General features: G+C 59.0%; 1 protein-coding gene across 3 annotated transcripts; it reads left to right on the forward strand.

The window, feature by feature from the left end:
• Positions 1-497: 497 nt before the first annotated feature.
• FES (FES proto-oncogene, tyrosine kinase) lies at positions 498-12,033 on the forward strand. Of its 3 annotated transcripts, none has more exons than XM_006058268.3 (19): positions 498-629; positions 1,193-1,414; positions 1,599-1,772; positions 3,385-3,481; positions 3,611-3,794; positions 5,778-5,915; positions 5,991-6,110; positions 6,253-6,375; positions 6,508-6,694; positions 6,824-6,907; positions 7,377-7,586; positions 7,949-8,071; positions 8,699-8,752; positions 9,471-9,589; positions 9,915-10,009; positions 10,129-10,252; positions 10,480-10,637; positions 10,753-10,875; positions 11,670-12,033. In XM_006058268.3, the coding sequence occupies exons 2-19, from the start codon at positions 1,202-1,204 to the stop codon at positions 11,810-11,812; spliced, it is 2,469 nt and encodes an 822-aa protein (XP_006058330.1). In that variant the 5' UTR covers positions 498-629; positions 1,193-1,201; the 3' UTR covers positions 11,813-12,033. The 3 variants fall into 3 exon arrangements, with proteins under 3 accessions (XP_006058330.1, XP_006058329.1, XP_025127543.1); XM_006058267.3 differs by having other exon boundaries at positions 541-671; XM_025271758.2 differs by lacking the exon at positions 3,611-3,794 and having other exon boundaries at positions 541-671; positions 3,385-3,536.
• Positions 12,034-12,740: the final 707 nt, after the last annotated feature.

The raw sequence follows: 12,740 nt of genomic DNA on the forward strand, positions 1-12,740 counted from the left end.
CCAGGCCCCTTTCCTGCCCCAGGTCTCCCTTGGGACAGGAAACCCCTGCCTCGGGTGGGGAGAGGAGCCAGGCCAGTTCCACGAGGATCTATGCCTGAGAAGTAGGCCTCTCCTCGGTATATTTACTAGGAAATTTTATTCAAATAGAGGCTGGCGCCTGAACCCTCCTTGGGGAATCCAGTGGGGTGGGAAAGGCCTGGACTAGCCTTCCCCCTGCCTCTTTGGGGCGTCCCTGGCCTGCTGCTCAAATCGCCCGCCTGCCCTTCCTTAGGTTCTGGGTCCCTGGGCCCTCCCCACCACTGCGAAGGCCACAGCCCTGCCCTGCTAGTGCTCCCCAAGCACCCTTGGCTGTTCCCCGGGGCGCTATCTGGGCCCTGGGGAGCTCCCAGCGCAAACTGCTCTCTTCTGGGCCATTCTTTCCCAGCCCCCTCCTCCCTTCCGTTTCCGCGGGGCCCGTGTGGCCGGCAGCTGAGGCAGCGGCCGGCGCTGGGCAGGGGGGGGCGGGCAGGCGTCGGGGCTCCCGCCCGCCCCTTCCCCTCCGCCGGCCCGCCCCGGGGCCTGGGCCAACTGAAACCACAGGAGGAGGAAGCGCGGAATCAGGAACTGGCCGGGCGGTGTGGGGCCTGAGTGTAAGTCGGTCCTCGGAGGCCCAGGAGCAGCTGCCCGCACTGGTAATGCCTGTACCGAGGCCCGGGAGGTGGCGGCCAACCCGCGAGGCGGTTGGGCAGGGGCCTGGCAGGCGATCAGAGAGAGGGACATGGGACAGGGTGGAACAGGGGCCACGGGAGGGTAGGGGCTGGAGGTGGGGGTGGGGGGTGGCCGCGTGGGGTGCCTGCAGGGGCAGCCTTGGCCCTGTCAAGGGCCCAGTATACATCTTACACCTGCAGTGGGAGCTGGGTGGAAAGATCCAGGGAGGGAGACTGGGGGAGGTTTCTGTTCCAGGCCTGGGGAGGAGACCTCCGGCATCAGGCCTCCACCTGGGACTGCATTGGGGAGGGGCAGGATGGGAAGCACCTACGGCTTTCTCAGGCCAGGCGGTGTTTCGTACCCATCACTGAGTTCCAGGGGGACAGGAGACCACCTTCTGCCTGTCTGTGGCTCTTCAGCCCCTCGCCTCCCTGTCCCGCCCTCCCCACCAGTCCATCTCCAGCTACTCACCCCCAGTGGCGGCCTCTCCTCTCTCTGTCCCCAGGACGACATTATGGGCTTCTCTTCGGAGCTGTGCAGCCCCCAGGGCCATGGGGCCGTGCAGCAGATGCAGGAGGCCGAGCTCCGGCTGCTGGAGGGCATGAGGAAGTGGATGGCCCAGCGGGTCAAGAGCGACAGGGAATATGCCGGGCTGCTTCACCACATGTCGCTGCAGGATAGCGGGGGCCAGAGCCGGGGCATCGGCCCACACAGCCCCATCAGTCAGGTGGGATTCTAGACTCCCTCCCTCTTCCCGCCCTCCACCAGCAAATTCCCGTGGGTGCCTGGGTAGGTCCGCCTGCCCCTTCCTTTTCCCAGAGTCCCCCGCTGGGGAGGGTTGGAGATTTGGCAGGCCCATCTCGGAAGCTAGGTTCCCCACTCCCTGCCTTGCCTGCCCCTCCCCACTGCAGTCCTGGACAGAGCTCACCAGCCAGACAGAGAGCCTGAGCCGGGTGCTGAGGCAGCACGCGGAGGACCTGAACTCAGGGCCCCTGAGCAAGCTGAGTCTGCTGATCCGGGAGCGCCAGCAACTGCGCAAAACCTACAACGAGCAGTGGCAGCAGCTGCAGCAGGAGTTCACCAAGGTGGGTGGGCTTCTGTCTTCCCTGCCTACATTTTGAGCCTCAGAGGGCTGGTTTTGCAAGGAACCCCTGGATTTCCTGAAGAAGTGGAAGTGTCTGACCACAGGCCTGCCCTCAGAGCCAGGTCCAGCTTCCTTCCCTCCTTCCCGCTGCAGCTAGGACTGGCCTTTGGCGGGGGGCCCTCTGTTCTTTTTTCTGTCCCCCTAATGTGTGCCAGGGCAGAGGAGCACTGGGAAGCGCAAGGATGAGTGATCCAGCCATTGCCTGGGAGGAGCTCAGGACCAAGGGGGGCGGTGCTCATCTCCTGCACTGCACCAGCTGGCCCTTGAGAGAGACAGAGAGAGGGATGGCGCTTGGCTCAAGGCTCACTCCTCCCAGGGACTCAGGGACTCCACAAGGCAGCAGCGTGGTCCTCTGACTCGGAAGTTAAGGACTGGGGCTGTGAAGTGGGCCTGCCCGCATTTGAATCCTGCCCAGCTCCTCGGTCTAGAGGCTGTTTGATAGGAGCTATTTACGTGGAGGCTTTAGCCTTCTTCAATATGCTGGGCAGCCGTCTGCACCACACCCCTTTTCCCAGCGCAAACCCCAGCTTTGCAGTGGCCCCACAGCGGCCCCTGGTGGCCAGTCTTCACCCAGTCATCCCTCTCTCCAGGAGATCACCTAATTCAGGTGTCAGCCTGCTTTTTGTGAGCAGTGTAAGTAGAACACAGACTTGCCCATATGTTTGTCATACTATGGCTACTGAAGAGCTAGGGCTTCCCTGGTGGTTCAGTGGTAGAGAATCCGCCTGCATTTGCGGATGGGATCTCTGGGTCAGGAAGATCCCCTGGAGAAGGGAATGGCCACCCCCTCCAGTATTCTTGCCTGGAGAATCCCATGGACAGAAGGAGCCTGGCAGGTTACAGTCCATGGGGGTCACAAAAGAGTCGGACGTGACTTAGCGACTAAACAATAGCACTGAAGAGCTAAAATGGCAGAGCCAAGCAATTTTAACAGAGACTACACGGCCTATAAGCCTAAAATGTTTCCGCTCTGGCCCTGAAGGAAAAGGCTGATCTAGTCTGTGCACTTCGCTCTGTGGCAGATGAGGAAGCTGAGGTTCAGAGGAGAGGGGTGGAGTTTGTTCTGAGTATCCCAGCACATCAGCAGGGAACTGGGGTCTTCATCCAATCTTGACCATCTGTTGTTCCTGCCACCAGGAACATAACTGGGGATGCAGTACAAAAGGAAAACACAGGGCTCCTTGTCAACAAATAATTAAGAATTTCAATATGGCATCAACGGCGTTCAGCCAAGCACAGGTCCTTCTAAGCATGGAGCTCTGCACAGCCCACACACACGCCTGCCACCTGATACCACTCTAGGCCAAGGAGGGACAGTTGTCGCCTGCCCAGTCCAGCTCTCTGCCACCCCCAGAGCCTCCCTGTCCTTAGCCTAGCTCCTCTGATCTTAACCTCAGCAACAACGGCTAAGTCCCAGGGGTCTCCAGGTCCTTCCTGAAGTATGGGCTTGGAGCACTTGCCCACCTGGACCACAGGCCCCATCCAGGGCTGCACCTTAGGCAGGAATCCTCCAGGGACCTGCTGAATTACACCAATCCCTCCTCTCTCTCCAGAGTCACAGCCAGGACATTGAGAAGCTGAAGAGCCAGTACCGAGCCCTGGCACGGGACAGCGCCCAGGCCCGGCGCAAGTACCAGGAGGCCGGCAAAGGTCCGAGGCTTCCCTCCCTGAAAAGGGTGGGGATTCAGCGCAGGCCCTTCCACAGGTACCACGGGGGCAGCGGGTGCTGCCTAGGCCTCTGCTCTGGGTAACCCTCACCTCCTTCCCCTGATCTGGTAGACAAGGACCGTGACAAGGCCAAGGACAAGTATGTGCGCAGCCTGTGGAAGCTCTTTGCTCACCACAACCGCTATGTGCTGGGCGTGCGGGCAGCACAGTTGCATCACCAGCACCACCACCGGCTCATGCTGCCCAGCCTGCTTCAGTCCCTGCAAGACCTGCACCAGGAGATGGCCTGCATCCTGTGAGCCCACAGCCCCGCCCACCCCTGCTCCCACCTAGCCGCCACAGCCCTAACGCCCAGAGGCAGGGTCCAGAAAACCCCACCCTGTGAAACTGACAGTCTTGTAATCACGTGCAAACGAGCCCTGGGCCAGTCAGTTGACATCCAAATTATATTATTTTGGGGCCCTTATTGCAGGGTTCTATTATGTGTATGGGCTCTTCCCTGGTGGCTCAGATGGTAAAGAATCTGCCTGCAATGCGGGAGACCTGGGTTTGATCCCTGGGTCAGGAAGATTCCCCTGGAGAAGGGAATGGCAACCCACTTCAGTATTCATGCCTGGAGAATCCCATGGACAGGCTCCTCTGTCCATGGGGTCGCAGAAGAGTTGGACGCAACTCTTCTGAGTGATTAGCACTTTCACTTTCATTATATGTATTGAACACCATTCTAGGCTCTCCTGGGTGATCCAGCAGAGAATAGAGACAAAATTCTTTCAAATAGAGACTTTCAAATAGAGACAAAATTCTGTCCTCTAGGATTATTCATTTGTGGAAAAAGAAAAGGAAATCAGCAAGTAAAGTAGAAAGCCTGTTAGAGGTGATAGATGCTATGGAGAAAAATAAGAAAATGGGGATGCAGGGGGGCAGGGTAGGAGGTTATTGTTTTTTGGGATTTTTTTATGAGACAGTTCTTTATATGTATTTATTTTTTATTTTTACTTACTTAGTTTTGGCTGCACTGGGTTTTCATTGCTGTGCAAAGGGCTTTCTCTAGTTGCAGCGATCAGGGGCTACTCTCTAGTTGTGCTGTGAGGGCTTTTCTCTGGTGGAACGCGGGCTCTAGAGCATAAGCTTTAGAAGTTGTAGCACACAGGAGTAGTCGCCCTGAGGCATGTGGGATCATCCCTGAGCAGGGATCAACCTGTGTCCCCTGCATTGGCAGACCTGTACTGGACCACCAGGGAAGTCCGGGAGCTTACTGTTTTAAGGGGAATGGTCTGGGAAAGCCTCAAAAGTGCAAGCGTGAGCCAGGCAGATGTTTGGAGAAGGGTCATACTAGAAAGAGGAAACCGCAGGCTCGAGGTGGGAGAATGCCTGAAATCAAGGAACAGCTAGGAAGTCAGTGTAGCCTGTGCAGAGCACGGGAAGTCAGACGAGGGGCTGCAGGAGAATAATAAAGGGTCCGGCAGGCCATTGTGAGGACTTGGGCTCCGAGTGGACCAGAAGAGTGGCCGGATCTGAGCCGTCTTACTAAGGTCAGTCTGGCTGCCAAGTTAAGAATAGACTTAAGGGGGCAAGACAGGATTAGACCAGACAGGAGCCACGACAGTGATCCGGACCACAGACCACGGCCCCTAGACCCAGGCAGTAGCAATGGAGGGGAGAAGTGGTCAGGTCTCGGAAGTACTTTGAAAGTGGAGCCAGTGGAATTTCCTCATGGACTGGAAGCGGGGTGTGGATAGAAAAGTCAAGGATGGCTCCAGAGGCTTGGCCCAGAGCCCCTGGAAGGCAGAGGCCACGTGGAGAAGGCACTGGGAGAAGCAGGTTCAGAGGACAGCCAGAGGAGTTCATTTTTCAGCCGGTGGAGTCTGGGTGTCTAAGAGATGTCCAATGGGATGTGTTGAATAGATGGATGGTTACATGAGACAACTGAAGCTCTGGGAGGTGTTGGGACTGGAGGTATCAATATGGGGTCAGCACAGTGATGGCTTCGGGGGTTATCAGAGCCCCCGGAGCCCCACTGTGGGGCTGACTGCCCAGAGCAGACACATTTGTAGCTCACATTTCGCGAGCACTTCCTCACACCAAACGCTCCACTCATCTGCGGTCACTGGGGCCTTGTTATGACTTCCGGGAGATGCTAAGTGACTTGCCTGTGGTCATTTGATTGGTCAGTGATGGGGGAGGGGGAAGGCGAGCCCAAATCCAGTGCCATGGGCCCCAAGCTTCTAGCCTTGTCCAGCCTGAGGTCTCCCTGACCCAGGGTCTGGTCTGGGGGCAGGAAGGAGACCCTGCAGGAGTACCTGGAGATTAGCAGCCTGGTGCAAGACGAGGTGGTGACCATTCACCGGGAAATGGCCGCAGCGGTGGCCCGCATCCAGCCGGAGGCTGAGTACCAAGGCTTCCTGCAGCAGTACGGGTAAGCCCCTCCTTGCGGGGGGCCGGGCGCCTGGGCGGCTGGACTGTTGGGCACTGATGGGCACCGTTGCCGTAGGTCCGCCCCTGACATCCCACCCTGTGTCACCTTTGACGAGTCACTGCTGGAAGAGACTGAGCTGCTGGAGCCCGGGGAGCTGCAGCTGAACGAACTGACAGTGGAGAGCGTGCAGCACACGTGTGTGGGGGCTCTCCTGAGGACCGAGGGGGGAGGTAGACGCTGCCCATGCAGCGCTGCGGCCAGCCTGCCGGGCTTACTCGGCTTGGCAGGGAGGCAGCCAAGGGGCACGGCTCTCACACTGCCCTTCCTCTGGGCACAGGCTGACCTCGGTGACAGATGACCTGGCCACAGCCACCCAGACGGTGCTCAGTCGGCAGGAGGCAGTCACTCAGCTGCAGCAAGAGCTCTGGAATGAGGAGCAGACCACCCACCCCCGGGAGCGGTGAGTGGGGCCCACCGACAGCGGCCTTCTGGTCCTCCCTGCCCTCCATCCAGCCTGCCTGGCTCACCCCTAGCCTTCAGCTGCAGGCTGACCCCCTCTCTCCCCTCCATCACTGCCCGCCCCTGCCTGCAGGGTGCAGCTGCTGGGCAAGAAGCAGGCACTGCAGGAGGCGCTGCAGGGGCTGCAGGTCGCGCTGTGCAGGCAGGCCAAGCTGCAGGCCCAGCAGGAGCTGCTGCAGGCCAAGCTGGAGTGGCTGGGCCCTGGTGAGCCCCCGCCCGTCTTGCTCCTGCAGGACGATCGCCACTCCACCTCGTCCTCGGTGAGCCGCCCACCGGCTGCCCCATGCCGCCAGCCCTGCCCGCCCACCCCCAGGGGCGGCCCACCTCATGTTCACCTCCCCCTCCCTCCCCAAGCCCGGCCACCCGCTGACGTCTGTCCCTGGCCTCAGGAGCAGGAGCGAGAAGGGGGAAGGACGCCCACCCTGGAGATCCTCAAGAGCCACATCTCGGGAATCTTCCGTCCCAAGTTCTCGGTGAGTGGATCCACAGCTCCACCCTTCCCGAAGGGGTGGGCCAGGCCAGGGCTCTCAGGGATGTCTCCCTAGGCCACTAGGTTTAGTCCCGGAGTTTAGTTACTGAAGGCTCCTCCCAGGCCACTTTTACTGGGGCGCCCCTCTCTTCCCTGGGACTCCAGATCCTGTCACCCCTGCCTACCCCTTCTTCTCTATCACCCACGTTGTGTGGCACGGTCACCCCAGGGCTCTCCCTGCTCCAGGAGTGGTTGCGGGCTGCAGACTGGTGGACAAGGCAAAGCTTGGTTTGAGGTCAGCCAGCCTGGGCAAGTTTATTGCTGGTTCCGAGGGTTGCAGGCGGCTCTATGTGGCACTCCGGTGGTTTGTGAGGACGGGAGGCCTGTGAGAGGCAGACAGCCAGAGACGCCTCCCCCACAACCAACTGGCTGGCCTAGCGACTCCTCCTTGCTCCTCCCCCGTGCCTTTCCAGCTCCCCCCGCCGCTGCAGCTCGTTCCAGAGGTGCAGAAACCCCTGCATGAGCAGGTGTGGTACCACGGGGCCATCCCGCGGACAGAGGTGGCTGAGCTCCTGACACATTCCGGGGACTTCCTCGTTCGGGAGAGCCAGGGCAAGCAGGAGTATGTGCTGTCAGTGCTCTGGGACGGCCAGCCCCGGCACTTCATCATCCAGTCCGCTGACGTGAGTGGACCCCAGCCTCCCCTTCCCTTCCCTCACCTCCCCTCCCCTCCCCTTCCCTTCAGCAGGGAATGACCTTGAGGCGGTAGAAAGGAGCTGCTATATCTTAGAAGCCTCCCCGGCAGAGCTGAAAGGGGCCGCAGAGACCACCCAATCCCTGCAAAAACCAACAGAGGTTAAGCCTTCAGCCTGCATCCCCCCATAAGATGGGGGAGCAGGCTCGTCGTGCACCCTCAGGTCTCTGCCTCTCGCCCCAGGCAGTCCCTTTCTCTCCATTGCTCTTCCTTCCTCTCCTCTCCCATGGCTCAGTGACTCCCTGCCCCCACGATGGAGGCCGCTGACCCCAGGTCCCCCCGCCCCTGCAGAACCTGTACCGACTGGAAGGAGATGGTTTTCCCAGCATCCCCCTGCTCATCGACCACCTGCTGCGCTCTCAGCAGCCCCTCACCAAGAAGAGTGGCATTGTCCTGAACAGGGCCGTGCCCAAGGTGAGCCTGGGACAGGGGCTGGGGGCTGCGGGTTTAGGCCCACAGAGGATCCTAACGCCGAGGGCTTTTCAGGTCCCCAGCAATACATCTACGTATGTGGGCTTCCCAGGTGGTGCTAGGTGGGAAGAACCCACCTGCCAGTTCAGGAGACGTGAGCAATGTGGGTTCAGTCCCCGGGTTGGGAAGATTTCCCTGGTGAAGAAAATGGCAACCCACCCAGTATTCTTGCCTGGAAAATCCCATGCACAGAGAAGCCCAGTGGGGCTACCATCCATAGAGTCACAAAGAGTCAGACACAACTGCAAGCGACTTTAGCACACACATACAGGATGCATATTAATACATACAGGGAGCCCAGCCAGCCTCCCGCTAGGCTTGGAACGTCAAGATCACTCCCGTTTCCTGGGCCTCATATGCCAGGCTGGTGCTCACACACTCAGTGCGCCTGTCTGGTCCCCGAGTCATCTAGGTGTGATCCTGGGTCCAGTCCCCATTTTACAGAGCAACAAACCAAGATGCCAAACAATGAAAGACACAGCGTTGGTGGGGGGTGTTCAGTCCTTCGTAGGGCCCAGCACGTGTGCCCACCACTGACCTCCGACCCCTCCAACCTCCTCCCTTCCTCAGGACAAGTGGGCGCTAAGCCACGAGGACCTGGTGCTAGGCGAGCAGATTGGACGGGTGAGTCGAGTGTGCTCTGCCAGCTCCTGGCCGCCTGCCTTCCCGCCCCCAATCTGATTCCCAGCTTGCACCCCTGTCCACCGTCCATCCACTGCCATACACCATCCTGCCAGAAACCGAGGGGAGAGTGCCTGCCCTGACAACTCCCCAGAGATGCTTCTGCTGCCAGCTCCGCACCCTACTCCCCTCACACGCACGCACATCACCCCCACCCACCGCCCACCTCAAGGAGGTGGGACACGCTCTATTCATGTGACCTATAAAATATCAGCTTGTGGCCTGGCGGGCCAGTGGTGAAGACTCCATGCTCCCCATGCAGGGGGCACAAGTTTGATTCCTATTGGGAAACTAAGATCCTGCCTGCTGCATGGCATGGCCGAAAATAAATAGATAAACAAATATAAATACATACAATACGTTCTTAGGAAAGAAGCCACTGTCCTAAAACTCAGAATGCTTTTCCAACCCAAGCAAAAGTGATTTTTGAACCCTCCACGTCACAGTCTCAGTGACTGTAGTCAATCAGAGGTGACTTTCTCCGCCTGTCCCCCATGTCTGCTTGGCCCCCTGAACTGAGAGCCAGAATGAGCAGGACTAAGCACAGGGAGGGGGGGTGGTGCTGAGTCAAGGGCAGGTAGGAACAGGGTGGGCTGCGCTCCTGGGTGCAGGAGAGGCCCACAGTCCAGGGAAGACAGGTAGGAACCCCAGACTGTTTCAGGGCAACTTTGGCGAAGTGTTCAGCGGACGCCTGCGAGCAGACAACACCCTGGTGGCGGTGAAATCTTGTCGCGAGACACTCCCGCCTGACCTCAAGGCCAAGTTTCTCCAGGAAGCGAGGTGGGTGATAGAACACCCATCCCTGTAGGTCCCCCATACGACAACTTTCCCAGTGCACGGCAGGACGTTTGACCTCCAAAGGGCTTGACTTCTGCCGTGTTGTTTAAGCGTCCTGGCCCCCCCGTAGCTTGGCGGGGTCCAGGCTCGGGGACCCACCCGAAATCACACGTCCTGGTCAGCTGCTCTTCTCCTCTGCTGCCTGTCTTCTGTTCTCCCTCGGGCCACCTGGCCTTCCCTGGGGCTCCAGGGGCTAGGGAGGCAAATATGTCAGAGCCCTACCACCCCCGCCCGAGGCGCAGCGTAAGCAGCACCCCCAACCCTGCAGGATCCTGAAGCAGTACAGCCACCCAAACATCGTGCGTCTCATTGGTGTCTGCACCCAAAGACAGCCCATCTACATCGTCATGGAGCTTGTGCAGGGTGAGCCGAGGGGGCTGATTTCTGGGGGTGGGGCACTCAGCTGGGCTAGGTCTCTTCCGTCTCAAACCCCCTATCCAAAGGCTCACCGAGCTTTCCCCACCAACACTGCCCACTCCCAGGGGGCGACTTCCTGACCTTCCTTCGGACGGAGGGAGCCCGCCTGCGGGTGAAGACACTGCTGCAGATGGTAGGGGATGCAGCCGCGGGCATGGAGTACCTGGAGAGCAAATGCTGCATTCACCGGTGAGGGGGTGAGGGGTGGGCGTGGCAGGCCGTCCCAACACCCCTCCCCCACCCCTGCCCCTTCACCAGCAGCCACCAGCTCCAGAGGTGGGGTGTGCCTCAAAGGGACCAGGCATCGTTGCAGGGACAGCTCTGGCCCATGGCTGTGTCGAGTGCGCCCTGGCCAGGCAGCTGGCAGATGCCACACAGACATTGGCCACACAAGCCCTGTGTCCTGCTTTGCCCAGGGACCTGGCTGCTCGGAACTGCCTGGTGACAGAGAAGAATGTCCTGAAAATCAGCGACTTTGGGATGTCCCGGGAGGAAGCTGATGGGATCTACGCGGCCTCAGGGGGTCTCAGACAAGTCCCCGTGAAGTGGACCGCACCGGAGGCCCTTAACTACGGTACCTGGGCCTGATCCACGCTGGCCACAAGGCCCGAGGCCGGGCACGGGTGCCGCCGCCTGCCCCTCTCTGGCCGGTGGGCGCAGCCCACTCACGCTGCCTCACCTCCTCGCAGGCCGCTACTCCTCCGAGAGCGATGTGTGGAGCTTTGGCATCTTGCTCTGGGAGACCTTCAGCCTGGGGGCCTCCCCCTACCCCAACCTCAGCAATCAGCAGACCCGGGAGTTCGTGGAAAAGGGTAAGGGAACCCGGTGGCCTGACAGCGGTCCCAGGGGCAGGCCCTCTTCCTGGCACTCCAGCTGGACTCTTCCAGGTCTCCTGTCTATCCTCCCCATTAGGGCACAGTAAGGACAATTCTTGAGGTACCATCCAGGGAACCCCTGTTATGTGCCAGGCTATACCTTTATTTCATTTACTCTTTTTTGAAAATTTTTACGTATTCAATTATTTTCAGCTGCTCTGGGTCCTCGTGGCTCTGTGGGCTTTTTTCTAGTTGCGGCGAGCGGAAGCTATTCTGTAGTTGCAGTGCTTGGGCTTCTCATTGTGATGGCTTCTCTTGTTGGGGAGCATGGGCTCTAGGCACGCAGGCTTCAGTAGCTGCAGCTCCCAGGCTCTAGAGCACAAGCTCAGTAGTTGTGGCACATGGGCTTAGTTGCTCTGTAGCACGTTGGATCTTCCCGGACCAGGGATTGAACCTGTGTCTCCTGCGTTGGCAGGTGGATTCTTTACCACTGAGCCACCAGGGAAGCCCCGCATTTACTCTTCATAACATGTGAGGTCAGGATTAAAAGGTCTCTTTTACAGACGGAAACTGAGATTTCACAAGAGTCACACAGCTAGCACACGGTGACTTGAAATTAGAATCTCTGTGTTTCTGGGAAAGAACAGGGGGCTCCTTACAAATGCTGCAAGAAAAAAAAAGGAGAACTTTGCAGCTTAAGCAGTTCCCATTGCTCCTGGCATGTCCCCAGGGGCTGCCAGGGGCCCTCAGACCCCCTCCTTATGCCTGGTATGCTGTGCTTGTCCTCACAGGGGGCCGTCTGCCCTGCCCTGAGCTGTGCCCTGACGCTGTGTTCAGACTCATGGAGCAGTGCTGGGCCTACGAACCAGGGCAGCGGCCCACCTTCAGCGTCATCTACCAGGAGTTACAGAGCATCCGAAAGCGGCACCGGTGAGGCTGGGCCCCACTGCTCAAGCCAGCAGCCCCTGCGGGCAAGATCATACCTCCTCAACGGGGCTTCAGCTCACCCTGCTGGACAGCTCTTCGACGTCCTGGACTCCAGCCTCTGGATTCTATGCTGCGGGCAGGGCTGCAGCTCCCGGCCTGCCCTGCATCCCTGCTCCTTCCAGGGCTTCCTCTTCCAGGCAGAAATAATAAATCCATTTGTGCTCATCAGGTGCTCTCAGCATGTGCAGTCCTCTGGAGGGCAGGTCTTAGGAGGACCAGAGGGCCTGTACCGTGGCCGTGGGGAAGGAGGAGGACGGGCAGCGTTCCCAGGGCGGAACTGACGCGGTGTGGTTGGTAGCTGTTGGATGTGAGACTTGGGGAAGAGGGAGAGAGACCAGGACAATGTGCAGGCTTCAGACCAGATGGAAGTGTTATTTCTGAGTTAGAAGCCCAGGCAGAGGATCAGAGCCATGGGAAGGATGGCCAGTTAGGAGAAGCATTTGAGGGGCCTGTGGGGATCTAAGTGCGACATGTAAGTCTGGAAGCACAGAGGGAAGTAAAGGCTGGCTGCTGAGGTTTGTGAAAGTGAAAGTTGCTCAGTCGTGTCCGACTCTTTGCAAACCCATGGACTATATAGTCCATGGAATTCTCCGGGCCAGAATACTGGAGTGGGTAGCCTTTCCCTTCTCCAGGGGATCTTCCCAACCCAGGGATTGAACCAGGTCTCTCACATTGCAGGTGGATTCTTTACCAGCGGAGCCACCAGGGAAGTCATTAGCTTATAAATGTTTACAGACCCTGAGTCTGTGTCCTACAGTCAGATGAGATACAGGAGGGAAGAGGAGAGTGTCAGGGAAAGTTGGAGCTCCACCCAGAGCGGAGGGAGTGGCTGGAGAGAAAGAAAATGCTTTGCATCTCTCAAGACAAGTTTACTG

Source organism: Bubalus bubalis, chromosome 20 (assembly GCF_019923935.1).
Source record: "Bubalus bubalis isolate 160015118507 breed Murrah chromosome 20, NDDB_SH_1, whole genome shotgun sequence".
In the NCBI taxonomy this organism is placed as follows: Eukaryota; Metazoa; Chordata; class Mammalia; order Artiodactyla; family Bovidae; genus Bubalus; species Bubalus bubalis.